Source organism: Chenopodium album, chromosome 12 (genome assembly GCF_948465745.1).
Source record: "Chenopodium album chromosome 12, dcCheAlbu1.1, whole genome shotgun sequence".
Lineage (NCBI taxonomy): Eukaryota > Viridiplantae > Streptophyta > Magnoliopsida > Caryophyllales > Amaranthaceae > Chenopodium > Chenopodium album.
The window spans coordinates 15,669,288-15,680,600 of record NC_137845.1 but is presented as its reverse complement, the minus strand read 5'-3'; the positions used below and the strand labels follow the sequence as shown (position 1 = coordinate 15,680,600).

At 27.6% G+C, this 11,313-nt stretch overlaps 1 protein-coding gene across 1 annotated transcript; it reads left to right on the top strand.

The window, feature by feature from the left end:
- Positions 1-882: 882 nt before the first annotated feature.
- On the top strand, positions 883-10,681 carry LOC145570411 (beta-glucosidase 11-like). The gene is made up of 10 exons (XM_081629484.1): positions 883-1,053; positions 1,152-1,223; positions 1,346-1,433; positions 6,257-6,515; positions 6,598-6,713; positions 7,429-7,681; positions 8,600-8,693; positions 8,801-8,891; positions 10,000-10,010; positions 10,602-10,681. Exons 1-10 carry the CDS (start codon positions 993-995, stop codon positions 10,679-10,681), a joined length of 1,125 nt encoding a protein of 374 aa, XP_081485610.1. The 5' UTR covers positions 883-992.
- The last annotated feature ends 632 nt before the right edge of the window (positions 10,682-11,313 follow it).

Below are 11,313 nucleotides of genomic sequence, written 5' to 3'. Positions count from 1 at the left end.
TTCTTAGTATTTCGATTTCATAATATTATACCTATTTGGTAATATACAAATTATAGTCATATAAAATATTACAACCTCCGTTAACTTTTAGTTGTAATTTTGGAATATTTTATATCTCACAAATAATACCTCAAAGTTACAAAGTTAATAGAGTAGTATTATTATTAGATTTGTTTTAACTGCAGTTTCATAATATCGATTCAAATAATAAATTCAAACATTTTGCAACATTTTGCATGAAATGTAGTACATAGTTGATAGTTACATACCAATATTTATCATACAATTTCCTAGTTTTAAGTGCACATTCAAATTTTCAGGGCATGGAACTCATAATCCAGACGTGACATGTGATCAATATCACAAATACAAGGTGATTATTAATACGAGTACTTAGTTTTACAATTTATTTATTTATTTATTTATTTATTTTTTTATTTTTATTTTTTTTTTTTTTTTTTTTTTTTGGTATCATTATATGAGTTATTCAAATAAAATTTTAAAAAATGGGTACACGTACTATTTTGAAATGTTTTAGAAATGGTTTGTGATTTAATTTGACTTTATCCCTATGGTAATAAAGTTGAACATATGAGTTGGACCTAGTTGCACAACTTGTACTTGACAGAGAAAAAACAAAAGTAGAAGATGGCTAATACATAAGACTTATTCCATTGGAATAGTTCTTGATTCAATTGGTTGTGTTCAATAGAAGATGGCTTACACATTAATAGATGTGTTCTTGATTGAATTGGAATAGGTCTTGATGGCTAATTCCAATAGAAGATGGCTAACACAAAAAACAAAAATAGAAGATGGCTAACAGATTAATAGATATAATTGAATAATGTACTTAATTCAATTGGAATAGTTCGTGAATTAATATCTATTAATGTTTATGATTAATGGTATTAGGATGATCAATTGGAATAATTCTTGAATTATTATCTATTAATGTTTATGATTAATGGTACTAGGATGATGTTCAACTCATGGTAGAGACAGGATTGGATGCCTACCGATTTTCAATCTCTTGGTCGAGATTAATTCCAAGTACCAATTTTCATACTTTACCACCATATTTATCAAATTAATCAATAATTAAGTTTATGATTTAGATAAACTTAAACTTTTTCTTAATTTTCTTTTAGATGGCAGAGGAGCTATTAACCCAAAAGGTTTAAGATACTACAACAACCTCATCAATGAACTCATTAACCATGGTAATAATTTTCTAGCTGTAAACACGTTTTAATTGAAGTACATTGTATTAACATCTTTGAAAAAATGTTAATTAAGCTATATGATAGGATTATAGAGGGTTAAATTCACTTCAAACTCGCAGGAATCGAGCCACATGTTACCCTAATGCACACAGATTTACCCCAGGTCCTTGAGGATGAGTACGGAGGTTTCCTCAATCGAAGGATCATGTAGGTACTTCGTCATAATAATTAGTTTTTTATACACTTTCATTTCATAACATATACATTAACAAATAGTCGCAAATATTGGTTTCAAACAAATAAATGGAGTTTTTATTTACCTTATTTGACTAAAAATTCTATAATGTCATTCTTTAAAAATGACACCACAATTTTCTGATGTGGCAAAATCTAATTGGATCGTGTTTTGTATTTTTATTATCATTTTGAATTATTTTTAATGTCCATAATGTATTAAAATTGTATTTTTTTGTATTATTTTTAATACATGTGTTTTTTTAGAAATACATAATTATAAATTATGAAAAACTTTTTTTTATAATAAAAATTAATTTTCGAATTTATAATTATAATTATAAATCATAAAATTAAATTCATTCATCATCTACATCAAAAATTTTCATCATCCTTTATCATTGTTCATCATCTATGTCAAAATTATTCATCATCGTTTATCATTGTTCATCTTATCGTTCATCGTTCTTCATCACTCACCATCACTCACCATCGTTCATCATGGCTCATCATTCATCATCGTTCATCAATCATACCATAGATTAGCCCCCATTCCCGAATTTAATGTTAATTGTTGATAATTTCACAAATAATTGCTAAAATCGTGATAAAATTTCGAAAACAATTGTGTTTTTGCATTTTGTTTTTTGCAGTTTTTAATTTTAAGTTTTCGTTCATAAAAAATCTCAATAACAAATCGCATTTATAATTATTTGCAAATGAAAAATTCCGCTTTAAATGGTTCGAAAATATGATTTATGTGGACTCAAATTGTGCAATTTTGTCAAAGAACAAAGAGTATCAATTTTGTAGAAGATGAAGTGGTCGCATTTTTTTAACAACCGCAACCCCTGTTTGATCTGATAAATGTACTCAAGTTTTCTCGAAGTTGTTTGTGGGTTAGGTAATGACCTAAACTATCTTTGGTCATCACATAAGAAAACAGTCTTTTTTATATTATGGTATTAACCTTATTATATTATGGACCTGACAGAAAATTAAATTATGATATACGTTTTCACTCTAATATAATATACTTATATTTTGTCAAAAAAAAATAATATACTGATATATTTGTAATTAGACCAAAATTACAAAGAAATTTAGTCTATACTTTTTTTTTTTTTTTTGGTGCTCAAATTTAGTCCATACTTACAATGTACGCCCGACACTTCTCCTAGACCGTCGCTGTCTCTGAGATTGTGGGAAGAATATTAAGTGGAGGTTTATTTTTATTGAAAGGGTTATTAAAAGTTCTTTTGTTGTAATCATTCCTACTTTATTATATGATATGTTTTCCACTAATACATATCTTATACTAGGGAATTTTTATTTAAAATTCTTTGTTAATCACTTGTTATTCAGTTCTTATTTGCCATTATTATCAATTAAGTTTAATTGTTTTAATTATTAATTATAATATATTGGGTATATTTTCCACAAATTAATACTCCTTAAATAATGCCTATAAATGGTTTCCAAAAAAAAAAAAAAAAACAGTAATGCCTATAAAAGCGTCCAACATCTTTCTATTAATTTAGAAAAATTATCTATTGTAACTGAAATCTTTGTTAATTATTTATATTTTTTTAAACTCATATTATACAAGATAATTACCATATAATATTTTTTTAAAATTTTATACCATATACGGAGTATTATATTATTATTTATAATATATTATATTATCAAAGTAATATTTTGGTAGAATGAACCTTTCAGTGAATTAGTGTTATGTATGAAGTATTAGTAATAATTCTCAAAAAAAAAAAGGCAAAACAAGAGGACATAGATCTGAACCAACAGAAAATTATCATAGGCAATAACCAAATTATTAATAGGTTAGAACCTAAAGAATTCCAAATTAATAACAAAATTATTAGCAGGTCAGAACCTAAAACAAAGTTAATGCCATAAAAAACATCGAACCAAAGTAAACATACACACAATGGTTATAAAAATATTGTATAAACGGTCATTTCTACACAAAATTAATATATATTTATGCAAGACTTATTTCTATAAACTTGTAAAAACGGTGACTTATAAGATTTGTGCATCAAAAGTGTTTATAAAAATGTTGTTAGGAGTACAGACATTTTTTATTTTTTGTTATTACCTGTTGTCTATATCAAATGGATTTGTCAAAAAAAAAAATATATATATATATATCAAAAGGTTTACTAGGGTAATATTTCAGGGGATTTTTCTTTTTTATTTGTTTTTCCAACCTACAATACTCTATTTATCAGGATTGGATCACTTTGTAACTACAAAATATAGTTTGAGGTATCAAGGTAAGATAATTGGTATTGTACCTTACGATTTAAGATGATAATTTATTTAAAAAAAAATTTAATTAGGAAGCATAGCCACTCTTTATCCTGAATATAGTCGTATCAAAATTGAACAATAGTAAAAACCTTAAAATTGTAATGTGATATGGGACAAAAAAAAGTCTCTAGATCAAGACATTGTTAATCTTGATCTTAGACACTCTACATGAAATTAATTTGTACACTCTCTGTCCCCACATCTATTTCAACTAGGATAGACATACGCAGGGAAAGCTAAGACCAACTCCAATATAACTAAGTTTTCAAGCTAATCTCTTTCGTATTTAGGGCTTGTTCACTTCAGCTTAATTTCAGTTCAGTTCATTTCAGCTCCAATCATTTCAGTTCAGCTCCTAATTTCCTTCTCTCATAAAATATTAATTTCAGCTATATTCAATTCAGTTCAGCTCCTAATTTCCTTCTCTCATAAAATATTAATTTTAGCTTTAATCAGTTCAGTTTAGTTCAGCTCCTAATTTCTTTCTCTCATAAAATATTAATTTCAGCTATATTCAGTTCAGTTCAGTTCAGCTCAGTTCACTAAATGCGAACAAACCCTTAGTTAGTGTCTCATTGATTAGCTACTACCTTGTGACATGCATGAGCATTAATTTTGTAACTAGAATTAAAAATTTGGTTTGCCAAGCCATTTTCATAACTGAGCCTCTATGGTCAGGCTAAAGTTAAGGCGAGAACCACTATTATTTTGACAAACTAAGCAAAACAACAAAGCAAGGGTGTATTCTATTCATATGGTTTTCACTGATCTGAACTTATTAGACCTTATTAAAACTTATTTTAGTTTAAATATTGTACAAAGGTAACCCTTATCAGAATTTAGTTTATTTAAACTGAACTGATTTGAACTAATCTGAATTTATTATACCTAAAATAAGTGAAAATAAGGTTAATAGAATATATCCCAACTCACATACTCAATAACATCGCCTTAGATAATGAAATTAACTTTAGGTCACATAAATACTCTAGTGAAGTAGATTGAAATATAGATCATAACAAAAAAAAATGTGATCATTCAATGATGACCAAAATAATTATTACTCTAATCTACTTATGATTCTACAATTGAACGTGAAAAAAGAAAAATAAGTAAAACTCTACTTATGAACGTGGCAGGATTTGATAAAGAACAATATACTAATTTAGGAATATCTCAAAATTATAGCCACTAATATATATGCCCAAGATTTCAAAAATATTTTTTCCAAAATATAATAAGATAATAATCCCATAAATATTTTTTTGCTAAAATGATATGATAAAAATTTCAAAAATATTTTTTTCAAACTATGATAAGATAATGATACATAAATATTTTTTTGCAAAAATGATAAGATAAAAATTCCTTAAATCATTTTTTTGTTATACAATTAGCGTAAAATTGTGATTACCCAACGCAATTGTTGGCTAATTCATGTGAATGTCTTGAGAACGAGCAGATTCCAATTAAAACATAAAACTTAATTTTTAATTAATGACCAAAACTAGTACGAGTACTAATGAATGCCTTACATATTCCAACTACAAGTAATAACCTAATTATATATAACTAAAACTTTAAGGTAATGACCTAAATAAATACAGTTAATGACCTAACTAAATACAGGTAATTACCTAATCACAAACATATTACAAAAATCGCAAAACACAATTCTGGATCAAACAGTGCGAAAAAAATAAAAAAAAACTCGAACTCTAAATTGAAGAGCAAACCCTCGTTATCCATTGACGTTAAAAAAACTGAAAAATTCTGCATTTTACATCATCATAATACACACTCCTAAGGCTTTTTCCATTCTCAAAACTATTAAATAAAGTGATTTTTACATTAATCAAATCATCAATCGAACCCTTAACGAAATTTGTACCCGAATTTGAATGGAATTTTGGACAGAATTTTGGTCGAAATTTTGGTCTGCGTTGCGAATAGATTATACATTAGTCAAAACTATCATGAATGAAGAACAACGAAGAACAATGATAAATTTTTTTTTTTCTAAATTGTAATTCTAATTTAATTTTTGAAAATGATTTTATTAAGATAAATTAGATTTTAAAAAACCATAATTACGTATTCTATTATAAAATAAACGTATTCACAATTATACATACATGTATAGTATATTTAGGTATTTAAAAATAAATAAAAAATAGACCAATCATAACATGACACCTCATCATGTTATGGTGTCATTTTTTTAAAAATGACACCATAGAATCATCCATATTTGACACTATATAACTCTATAAGTCATTATGTGACCTACAGGGGACAGTTTATAAGCTCCTAAATTCACTTTAATTTGTCAAACATGGTCTAGTATGATCTTATTCTATAGTTTCTAATTAATTTGGTGTCAATTTTTATTTAATTTATTTTTTTTTATTTTTTTAACACCTACTAATAATTTTTCTGTGATGGATGATATGTGAATGCAGAGAAGATTTCACAGCATATGCAGACATTTGTTTCAGAGAATTTGGTGATAGGGTTCAGCAATGGACAACTTTCAACGAGGCGAATATCTTCGTCTTTGGTGGCTACGACGTAGGGAATACACCTCCAGGAAGATGTTCTCCCCCTTTCGCACCATATAATTGTAGTAGAGGAGACTCGACGACTGAACCATATATTGCTGCTCATCTTCTATTGTTGGCTCATGGATCTGCTGTTAGGTTGTATAAGGAAAAGTATCAGGTATGAATATATGATATCATGTTTTATTACGCCTTTTTTCTACATGATTTTATATGTATGTTATTAACACAATTGGATGTAGGCCAAACAACATGGATTTGTTGGGATGAATCTCCTTTCCTACCATATGTCTCCTGCTACGAACACACGAGAAGATGTAGATGCTGCTCGAAGAGCCTACGATTTTCTTATTGGCTGGTAAGCTCCAAATTAAAGAATTATAATAGACGCAGTCTTAAAAGCTAACTACAATATATTAAAAAGCTAAAAGTAAATACAATAAGCATGAACGTACTAATTCAACAACTAGTTATACCAACTAGGCAATTAATTGTTGACCATGTCTATTAGTCCCGAAATAATGAAATTTTAAAAATACGGAGTATATCTAATGCTTATACTTAACCTATTAGTAAAACCGTCTTAAACATTTTCAGGGCCTGTTCTAATCTTAAAATAAGGTTCTTATATAAAAAAAAAAAAAATACAATTATAATAATGAAAAAATAAACTCAATTTTTTTTCCAGCTTTTTATTTTTTAATTACTCTGTCAAGGAACATATTAAATATGGCAATCCAATCATTCAATTATAAATAGTTGAAAATGAAAATATTTTACATTTGTGCTTGAACTTTATGGGAATTGCAATGCATTGATGGGGGTAATTAAGTTATAGGAATTTGGTATAATTGTGTTTATTTAGCTCTGATTCGCGTGAATACAAGAAGTCGGAGGAAATGGAATTTTTTTTTAAAACAATTGGGCTCCGAAAATATTGGGCCGTCAATATTACGGGACCCCGTGCTAAGGGTCTGTTTGCATAGGCCTTAGCCGGCCCTGCCTATTAGCTGAAGATATAAAAATATTGTGGCATGCTAACTTTTACCCTTGTTCTGATGCTCATATTTTAGGTTTATGCATCCCTTGACATATGGTGATTATCCTGAAATAATGAAGAAAAATGCTGGCACCAAATTGCCTACTTTCACCAAAGAAGAATCAAAATTATTGAAGGGATCATTTGATTTTATTGGAGTTAATTACTATAGTATCATGACAGTCGCGGACAACTCTATGAACAGTTCCATAAATCCAAGACCAAGAGATTATTTTGGTGACATGGAAGTGGAGTGGATATGTATGCTTCTAAGTACTTTTTATCAAGTAAAAAACTTAAAATCAACTATGACTTATTGCACTAACTTTATCTAATCACCAAAACTTCATAAACTTTTACTTTTATATGTGGCTGGTCACACGAGCACATTTTTTACTTTTTTTTTTAAAGATTGGTCGGGATTACTTGGTCAGGAGTTACTCGACCAGTCACAGGCTATTCGGTTGGTCAGAGTTACTTAGCCAGTCAGACGCTATTCGGTTGGGTTACTTGTTTATTAGCTGGCCACACGGTGTGACTAGCCACACACAAAAGTTGTTGCACCAACTTTTACAACGGGTGTCATTTGTGACATTGACAACCCTATAAATAGTCATGTTGGTGTTGTTTTCATTTTCAATGTTAAAAAATAAAAATTACTCCCTCTGTCCCACTTTACTTGCAACATTATGACTGGACACGCTTGTCGATGCATATCTTTGACCGTTGATATATTTTATTATATATTTATATAAGTTATAAAAAGTTTATATTAAGAAACTATACATTTAAATAGACCCAACAATATCTAACATGATTACATTGACTTTCATATAATAGTTAAAAAAGATGGTCAAAGGAAGATGTGTGAATAGTGCAAAAAGTCAAACCGTTGCGAGTAATTTGAGACGAAGGGAGTATGTCCGTAAAAAAATAAAAAATAAATAAAAAAAAAAGTTATAATATGTGGCGTCCGAAGCTATCATAATTAAGATTATTAAGGTCAATTTTGCCCTAGAAATGTATTTATTTGTAGAAATTTATGTCAAATACTAATAACCTTCTTTCTTACAGTTTTTGATTTCGATGCATTGCCAAAAAAGGTGAGTTTTAAAATCAAACATCTTCATTATGATGTGGTTGTATTTGTGTATTATTCTTGATTTATTTATGTCTAACATGTTTAATTGTGATATAATTCCTAGTTTATGTTTCCAAATGAACCATGGGGTTTCGAGCGAGTATTGGAATATTACAAGGATATTTATGAAAATCCTTTTATCTATATCCATGAAAATGGTATTCCTTTTTTCTTTATTTATTATTATTTTTTTTTATTATTTATTATTATCTTTAATATGTTTTGAGTATAAATTAATTGTAGTTAAAATGTAAATTGGTTGCAGGTCAAGTGGCAAATTATAATACATCTATAAATGATCAATTCAGGGTTGAATATTTACAATCCCATATTGGGAGTTTGCTTAATGCTATGAGGTAAGGCTCTATATAGCCTATATTGAATCCTATGATATTGATACCGGCTATTTGTTGCATCATTTACGTGTTTAATTTTACTTTTTTTTTTTTTTTTTTTTTTTTTTTACTATTTGCTCTCTCCGTCCCATAATTTCGTGCCTGTATTCCTTTTGGGTGTCCCAAAATGTTGTTCCTATTTCTAAAAATAACCTATAATCATTACTTATTTTTTATCTTTCCATACAAAATCCACACATATATCCAACAAATCATTCCTTACTTTTTCTTTTTTTCATATAATATTCTTTACTTTTTATTATTCCCATACAATATTCTCTACTTTTAATATTTTTAATAGAATACTCCTCTACTTCCACCGTTCTCCTTAATTACCGTGTTTTTTGAGAAATAGACATCAAATTATGGGACTAAACTAATACTCCCTTCACCCCAAAATACTTGATACGGTTTCATTTTCGTCTATCCCAAAATACTTGACATGTTACTAAATATAGAATGAGACCACTAATAAAAAAAATAATTTCCTATACTCTTTTTGGGACCACAAACCCCAAAATCCAATTAAATCCCACATTTTCTCTCCTTACTACCCCCACTTGTTATTTTCTTACAATATAAAAATACTAAAGAGAATCTTTTATACAATAAACAAATATTTTAAATTTCTTCAAAAAAAAAAAAACCAAATATTTTAAATGAATTTTCTTATTATTTTCTTAAACTACGTATCCACCCTAACATCCCAAGTATTTTGGGACAAATGGAGTATACAAAATTACAGAGTACAGAGTACTAAAAAAAATTATATATTATACTTAATACTCCGTTATATATTATTGGGTTTTCCACATGTGCATTTTAAAAATATTTTAAATACTTTCTCCATATTTAAATAAATAAAACGATTTGACTTTTTGTATTATTCATTTAATTTACTTTAACTAATATCTCTTTTTTTTTAATCATTAACTAATATCTCAAATTTATACGTAAGTATAAATGTAGTTTTGTGGATACTTGTTGAACTTGTCTTAATGAATAATTCATTAATATTCAATTGTTATAATTTTTACTTATTAATATTTCAAGACGTTATAGGTCAAAGTTTTGCATTGACATAGTTTACAAGAGAAACATTTCTCTTATAAATAAAATTGAGGAAGTATGTTTTATTTACCTAAACTTATTACTCGTAAAGTTTATTAGAACTTATTTAAGTTGAAATTAGAATTTAGGGGTTTTTTTTTTTTTTTTTTTTAAGAAAGAATTTAGGTAGCTTTAGTAACTCTTATTAGAAGTTAACCAAATTAAAAATTATCCTTAAAGGGATTAAATTTACTTTAAAAGTTGTTAAAACTACTCTTAAATTGACCATATTATCATAAAATTTAATGTAAGTCTGTCTTATGCAAGAAACAAGACTTATTACAACATTTAAGCCTAGGATAATCATAGGACAATATCGTGATCTAATTATTTTTGTTACGAGTCTTACGAAGGATCAATTGCAAATGGACCCAATTTGCTTCTACCAAAACTATTAATAGGCCCACTATTTTGTAATTAATAGGCCCACTAATAATATTTTGTTCTAACTCAGAATATGACATTGTTCATGTACTTACATAGATATATCAATACATCATATATTCCTACCAATTATTATTAAGTTATTAACTCATTTTACTATATTAATTTTAATTTTTCCTTGCAGAAATGGATCAAACACTAGAGGGTACTTTGTATGGTCACTTATGGATGTATATGAACTATTGTTCGGCTTTTGATTATACTTTCGGTATATACTATATTGATTTTAATGATCCGAATCTAATAAGACACCCTAAGTTGTCTCAAAGATGGTATTCTGAATTTTTGAAGAGAGAAAGCACAAGAACGCATGTAAAAAAGAATATAGTAGAAGGTACAACGAACTATCGAACTTCAATTTGATCGCTCTTTATTTGGAGATGATGAGAACTTGAGAAAGCACCCTCAACAACTCCATCAACAAATGTCTTCTTAGGATATATTTATGTACATATTTTGATGTCAATATTTTATATTAAAATTGGAAATGCTTTTTCATTTTATCAAATTCATGAAATGTAGTATGCTATTCACATTGAAGAAGATGAGAGATGCTCTGTTATCCTTGTCACAAAATAAGAAAACGAAAAAAAAATATGAGAAAGTCATGGTAAAGAAAAGTAATCAATGGTTTTAGAGACGCCTCCATGAAGCGCATGGTACATCCGAAAAGAACATATTATAAAAATTTAATGAACATATAGCTATAGTGAAAAGAACATAATGTTAAATTGTAATGAATATATATCTACAGTGAAAAAACATACTGTTAAATAATATTTCTTATCAGAAAACATGATGTATTTTATATTTGTTTGTAATGTACAAT

Bases quoted from the DNA above. Each gene is read 5' to 3' on its own strand.
- LOC145570411 (XM_081629484.1), top strand. From the start codon at position 993: ATGGTAGAGACAGGATTGGATGCCTACCGATTTTCAATCTCTTGGTCG. The intron at 6,714-7,428 runs GTAAGCTCCAAA...CTCATATTTTAG, and splicing joins TACGATTTTCTTATTGGCTG to GTTTATGCATCCCTTGACAT. The intron at 8,694-8,800 runs GTATTCCTTTTT...AATTGGTTGCAG, and splicing joins TATCTATATCCATGAAAATG to GTCAAGTGGCAAATTATAAT.